The 7500-nt window shown below is 43.4% G+C and overlaps 1 protein-coding gene across 5 annotated transcripts in view; it reads left to right on the top strand.

Annotated features, from left to right (window-relative positions):
• The window catches only part of LOC143033830 (RNA-binding protein 24-like), a gene marked incomplete in the record, with an annotated part of 283782 nt that overhangs the window by 247092 nt on the left and 29190 nt on the right, over nucleotides 1-7500 (top strand). The window contains 1 exon segment of one of the 5 annotated variants that reach the window (XM_076199361.1): nucleotides 3624-3680. Within the exon segment in view, the coding sequence (XP_076055476.1) occupies nucleotides 3624-3680 (57 nt within the window). 5 annotated transcript variants of the gene reach the window in all.

Below are 7500 nucleotides of genomic sequence, written 5' to 3'. Positions count from 1 at the left end.
GTAAAAGGATAGAAGATTAGTCACTCATGATTTACCCATTTTCGTAAAAGATGAGGACCATTTGTGCCAAAATACGCTGAACAACTGCCACCACTTTTGCCCCAGGTAATAGCACAGCCTGTTTTGGGTGGCTAATGAATACGAAATTACAGCTTGTTAAGAATTTATATATTTGTTTACAACACGGACAACAATGCGTACACCTGCAACAAGGCCGTCTTCGAAACTGACGCCACGCTCTCCTTCGCGCCAAAACAAAGACGCGCATCGCATCTGCGATATCTAATACAAACTAATCTTATACATAATATAATTATTACAATAAATACTAAAATAATACAATATATATAATATACACCATGCCAACACACAGCCATAAAAATCGGGAGGGGGTTGGGCGAAGGGTCGCCACGCTGCCTCGAAAAGAAGATTCATATTTTCGGTCAGGGTTTTTTAGATTCAGCGTCTATTCGCTTTCTGCACTGAACGTCTTTATCATTCAATATGAGCCGAAATATATGTATTTTTTATATATAAACTCTTGGCATATCAAAGAGACGGAACCAACCCGTAACTTCAAAAATACAAGATATGAAAGCTAACTGCTGGAGCGATATCAGGCGAGAACAACTGAATGGTAATGCACACACCAAGTGTGTGTGTGTGTGTGTGTGTGTGTGTGTGTGTGTGTGTGTGTGTGTATGTGTGTGTGTGTGTGTGTATGTGTGTGTGTGTGTGTGTGTGTGTGTGTGTGTGTGTGTGTGTGTGTGTGTGTGTGTGCGCGCGTGTGTGTGTGCCTCCATCACAAAAGAGACCTCTCGGTTACAGCAAGAGGAGGAACCTCAAGTAGTTCGAAGACTCTTTGAGTCCAGCAGGAGGGAGACTCTTAATCTGCTCGAAATTCTGTTGGCAAGATCAGGAGGAGGAGGAGGAGGAGGAGGAAGAGAAGGAGGAGGAAGGAGGAGGAAGGAGGAGGAGGAGGAGGAGGAAGAGGAGCAGCGGCAGCACAAGGAGTAGGAGTAGGCGAAAGAGGAGGAGGAGGAGGAGACGGGGGAGGCGAGGGAGGAGGAGGAGGAGGAGAAGGAAGAAAAGTAGAGGAGGAGTAGACGGATGAGGAGGAGGCAACGGAGGAGGAGGCGAAGGAAGAGTAGGCGAAGGAGGAGGAGGAGACGGAGTAAGAAGAGACGGAGGAGGAGACGGAGGAGGAGGAGGAGGAGATGGAGGAGGAAGAAGAGGAAACGAAGGAGAAGGAGGAGGAACACCAGCGTTCCGAGTTTCACCTTCAGCGACTTGGTGTCGTCCTCTGAACTGATGAAATCGTTTGGCGCCAGAGAGAGCACGACGACGTTCCCTCAGCTGAATGAAATCATCTGACGCCACCCTGAACATAAACTGTAAAGTGCGCGCACACACAAACACACACACACACACAAACAAACACACACACACACACACACACACACACACACACACACACACACACACACACACACACACACACACACACACACACACACACACACACACACACACACACACACACACACACACACACACACACACACACACACACACACACACACACACACACACACACACACACACACACACACACACACACACACACACACACACACACACACACACACACACACACACCTCGTGGCGCAGTGGTTAAAGTTCCCGGCTGCCACTACGGCTGTCCAGGTTCGAATCCCACCCAGGCCTGAAATAATTTCAGTATCTCTGCACTGCGGGTTGTTACTCCAACTCTCGTGGGTGGGGAGTTGGGTTTTGTGTGCGTGTAAGGTCATAGCATTACCTATACATCGGTCATATATGAGTTCTGATCTCTCTTTCGGGAGGGAAATAGCTGTCGATCACGAGTACGACACGTGATCCAGGACCATGGTGAATCACATACACACAAAACACAGACACACACACACTTGGTGTGTGCATTACCATTCAGTTGTTCTTCTCGCCTGATATAGCTCCACCAGTTAGCTTTCATATCTTGTGCACATCAAGTTATAAGACTTTGTGTTTTTGAAGTTACGGATTAGTTCCGTCTCTTTCATATTCCAAGAGTTTATCGAAAAAAAAATCTTTCGGATCTTATTTAATGATAAGACGTTCACTGCAGAAAGTGTAGTAGTAACGACCTTCCACTATGAATAATGGGTCACGTAATATGTGATGTCATGGAACAGGTTCTTGTGTAACTTATCAGCGTATTTCAGAGATCGGGAAAAAAAGCATCCGGACTCTTGCCCAGGGTCTTTCATATGGATCAAGAAATGAATATATAAACAAATAGATAAATTAATTAATTAATTAAATAGTTAATTAATAGTAGACAGATGAATAGATGACTAAAAGTGAATAGGTAAATAAACAAATCAGTTAATAATAAATAATTGAGTAGATAAATGAATAAATAGATAGTAGATAGGTAAATAAATTAATAAAGATAAAAAGATAAATAAATAAATTTATTGATAAATAGATAAGTGAATGAACAAATTAATAGATAAGTAAATAACTAAGTAGATAATTTAATATATAAATAGATGAACTAAATAAATAGGTACAACAAAACAAAATATATATATATTTATTATTATTATCTCGTGATTCAGAGTAACAGGCTTGGTTTGTCCTGTTCAACTGAAGAACAAGCTGAAGAAACTTGGCATCCAATACTTTCCTTTGAACAGATATCTGTTGTCAGCCAGATCAAAATTCCTAAACACCGAGACTGTTATTGAAAAAAATTCAACTCCAAACGCTAATTCGAGAAATCGACAGTTATTTCTGTTCAATCGGATAACTCCAAATGAGTAATGAACGCAAGACAACCAAAAGAAATTAATAGAAGGAAAACCCTCAAGAGACTTCGAGTGCCAGAAGGCTTTAGCTCCCGTCGCCAGTGCCAAGCGGCACCGTCGAGCGCCGCCAGAGCCACATGGCCTTGTCCAACACCTCGAGTACTATATTTATACTGACACTTTCCTTCATGATACTTTAATGGCCAGAGAGGAATTACTCATTATGGGGAATTGTCGCTACATGAGCTTGTTTAGCTGTAAGAATGCCATTTACCCGCCAAAGATAACAAACACACTCTCTCTCTCTCTCTTTATATTATATATATATATATATATATATATATATATATATATATATATGTATATATATATATATATATATATTTATATATATATTTATATAGATATATATATATATATACACTCACACACAAGTTATTACCACTCGTGCAGCAGCTGATGTTTTGGTGTTCCTTATTATTGGTTTATTTTTCTGCTTTACTGCTCTGAGTCTCTTTCAGCCGAGTGCCAAGGAGTCACATCGCCTTCTTTTTCGTGCTCGGGGCATTCTCCTTTGTGGCTCTCAAGTCATCAACCTCCCCTTCCCCTCCTCCCCTCCCCTCCTCCCCTCTCCTACCCCCTCTCCTCTCTTTCCTCTCCCTCTCCTCTTCTCCCCACACCCCAACCTCCTTCTCCTCCTCTTCCTCCTTTCCTCTCCGTTCCCGTCTCCTCTCCCTTCCCCGTCCCTTATGGGGTTCTGTTTACATAAACTTTATGCAATTATTTTTCTAGGGACTTCAGTGACACCCCTACGGACCAGGGCCTTGCAGCATTCTTTTGTGGTTTGAGGTTAATCTCCAATCAGATAAAAATGATCTTCTGTCTTATGGTTAAGCTCCCTCCTTAAATCTCTCTTTTTACCGCCTCTACAATTCCACCTCTTCGGTGCCATATTGCCTCCAATGATAGAAGCGCTGGTTATCGGCGATCAAACATTTCTCTCCCCCTTCCCCTTCCTTATCTTTTACTCCCTCTCTCTTCTCACTCTCATTCTCTCTCTCTCTCTCTCTCTCTCTCTCTCTCTCTCTCTCTCTCTCTCTCTCTCTCTCTCTCTCTCTCTCTCTCTTTTTTGCCAACCATGGTCGGGTGTTGTTGGCATCGCTCCCTACGTTGCTGCAGCTGCTGACAACAGCTTGGCTACCCTTTCCGTCTGCCAACATCCCCTCCCGTTGCCACCTGCCCCCTCTTCCCTCTTCATTTTCCAACATTTTCCCCCTTGCCACCCAAGAGTTTATCAACACGCCAACCTCGGGTCCTTTCCGTCTGCCAACATTCCCATTTCCACCTGTTCCCTCTCCATTTACCAACATTTCCCTTTGCCACTTGAGTATTTATAAACATAGCGTCTCCCCGGGTAATTGCCAACACGCATTGCTACGATTACCAACGCAAGACTCTCAACTTTTGCCAACATTTTCGCTGCTCTAACTCTACCAACAATAGTGCATTTCTTTTGTCGTCGTTGTTACAATTGATCTTTTTGGCCAACATGTCATTTCATACAGTACGTCTACCAACACTATCAACGCTACATCTCCAGTAGGCTGTACTGTATACTACCATGACATATATGTACACAACACACCACAAAAGGGACTACCACTACAGCTGTATCCCCACAATCACACCCCGACAGCGAAAACCACACCACCACCACTCCAGCACTAACACCATCATCATAACAACATCAATAAAAACAAAAATTTCGCCCACCACCACAATAACAACAACAACAATTTCCCACACCACCACCACAACAACACTAATAACAATCTTCCACACCACCACCACAACAACAACCACTACCCCCTCTCTCCCTCCCTCTCTCTCTCCCTCCCTCCCTCTTTCCCAGGTGCGTTGGAGCAATCAATGGTGTATTCGTAAATAGTTGATGAAACAAGCTGTGCATGAAATAGTCAGGGCAACGGCTACGTGGCAAACTCACCCTCTACTAAACAACTTTCCTCCTCCTCCTCCTCCTCCTCCTCCTCCTCCTCCTCCTCCTCCTCCTCCTCCTCCTCTTCCTCCTCCTCCTCCTCCTCCTCCTCCTCCTCCTCCTCCTCCTCCTCCTCCTCCTCCTCCTCCTCCTCCTCCTCCTCCTCCTCCTCCTCCTCCTCCTCCTCCTCCTCCTCCTCCTCCTGTTCTTCCTCCTTCTCCTTCTCGTTCTTGTTCTCATATTCCTTCTTCTCCTCCTCCTCCTCCTCCTCTTTCTCCTGCCCTCCTCTCCCCCACCCCTAGGGTAGAGATTTTCCACACCCTTTGCAAATCAACTCATTCTTCCTACTATCTTCAACTCCCCTCTTCAACTGCCCTCCCCTACTCCCCTTTCTTCACCCTACCTCACATTTCCTTTGTTCTCTTTACTTTCCCTTCCCTCCACTCCCCTTTTCTTACCTCCCATCCCCTCCCCTTCCCTCACTTCCTCCTTCCTGTCTCAACCACGCAGACTTATGCCCCCACCCCATCCCCACTCCCTTCCCCCCACCCTTTACTCCTAGGCAACTCCTCTCCACTCCCTCGTCCTTCTCTCCCTCCTCCCCCACTCGCTCCCCTCTCTATTTGCGATAGTCATCTTACGCCCATGACACCCCCTCCTCCTCCTTCTCCTCCTCCTCCTCCTCTTCCTCCTCCCCTCCCCTATCCTCTCTCCCCTCCTTCTTCCTTCCTCATCACTGCCCCCTTCTCTCTTTTTCTCTCCACTTCATCCACCCTCTTCCCCCACATTGCATTCCTTTCCTCCTTCCTCCTCCCGTCCTCATATTTCTTCCTTTCTTCCTCCACCTTCCTCCCTCTATTCTCATCCCTACCCCCTCCTCTTTCTTCCTCCTTTCTCTCTTTCTCCCCTCTTTCCTCCGCCACTTATTCCTCCCCCTCCTCCCACCCCTTCCGTCACTACAACCCTGTTGTGACGCCAGAGTAGTATTCTAATGACGTCACTGATCCCCTTTATGATGTCACTACATACCCTTGATGACATTACTTGAATTATTCAATGGTGTCACTGCACTCCCTGCATATCGTCATAATAGCTTTCTGATGATACATATTAGTTCTTTGTGACGTCACTGCAGGCCTGTGATGACGTCACTTTAGCCCTGCGGTGACGTCACTGCAGGCCTGTGATGTCACTGTAACCCTGTGGTGACGTCACTGCAGGCCTGTGCTGACGTCACTACAGCCCCAAGGCGACGTCACTGCAGTTCTCTAATGACGTCATTGCAGCGACTGGGGAGACGCTTCATTGACCGTCGCCCAGCCACGCAGCCTGTCCTAGATTACTAGAATCCTGAATATGTCCTGTTCTTTGCTAGAGACCTAGAGAGATGCGGCTTCTCAGGTCCTAGTGGCCTACCAGGAGCACCACGTGTCATTTCTAAACAAACAAATAAACAAACAGAAAAATCAAAGAAACAAATAAACAAACAAAATAAGCAACAATCAAACAAATATATAAATATAAGAACCAGTATATAAATAGATAAAGAAATAGCTAGATAAAATGGAGTTAATAATAAAATATATCAATAGATAATGATATAGAATAAATGAATATATATATATATATATATATATAATATATATATATATATATATATATATATATATATGTATATTGACTATATTATGACAAATAAAATTGAAGGTGAAAGAAGTTGACAAAATTAACAAAAGTAAAGATGAAAATAAAAATAAGAATGATAATAAACGTAATAATGAAACCAGATATATCACAGTACCAAACTCTAATGTTAATTCATACCTAGACACTTTTCTTCTAAAAGCGGGTATCAAAATAGCCAGGACATCAGGTAGCAAAGTAGGACATTTGGTAACACGTAGCGACAATAATCCCACTAACGAAAACAGCGTTGTTTATAAAATCCCGTGTAAAAGCTGTCCCTCTTCATATTTTGGTGAATCTGGTCGCGGACTTAATAAAAGGATAAATGAACATAAAAATGACGTAAAAGCCCATAGGACATCTAACTCCATAGTAATACATGTGGATAAACATGGTCACCTTCCGGACTGGAACAACACAACCGTATTAAATAAAGGATCATCCAAGAAACTAAGGAAGACAATTGAGGCAGCATATATCAACACTAATAACAACATTAACCATAGAGAAGGATTTATATGTTTAGCAAAAGCCACAAGCTTATTAATAATAAAAGAATACGCAGATAAAATAACAAGCTCTCCGAAGTGTATAAAATATCCGGTTACGGTTGAGTTGTTAGCTTTGTGATCAAGACCCTGCGGGTCGAAACGTTAAGGCGTAAAATTCTCCCATTTCTCCTCGTCAACTTCTTTCACCTTCAATTTTATATATGTATATATATATATGTATCACTTTGACAAAATGTTGTGGCACATATGTAATTAATATTCACGAAGAACCCACAGTCGGAATAAAAAGGAAACTAGAAGAATGTGTAACTTCTATATTTCGGCTAATAACTATAGCCCTCTTCAGGAAAGTACAGATTACAAGAATTTGCAGGGACGTAAGTACAAAGAGATATGTGAAGAAGGGGAACACGCATAGTTAAAAAAACAGGATGACCCGTCTCGCAGGGCGGAGTCAGAGGTGAGGGGAAGAAGG

Source organism: Oratosquilla oratoria, chromosome 16, assembly GCF_046742065.1.
Source record: "Oratosquilla oratoria isolate Oo_2021 chromosome 16, ASM4674206v1, whole genome shotgun sequence".
NCBI classification, from domain to species: domain Eukaryota; kingdom Metazoa; phylum Arthropoda; class Malacostraca; order Stomatopoda; family Squillidae; genus Oratosquilla; species Oratosquilla oratoria.
The sequence above is the reverse complement of the archived record's forward strand: the minus strand, read 5'-3'. Positions and strand labels throughout refer to the sequence as shown.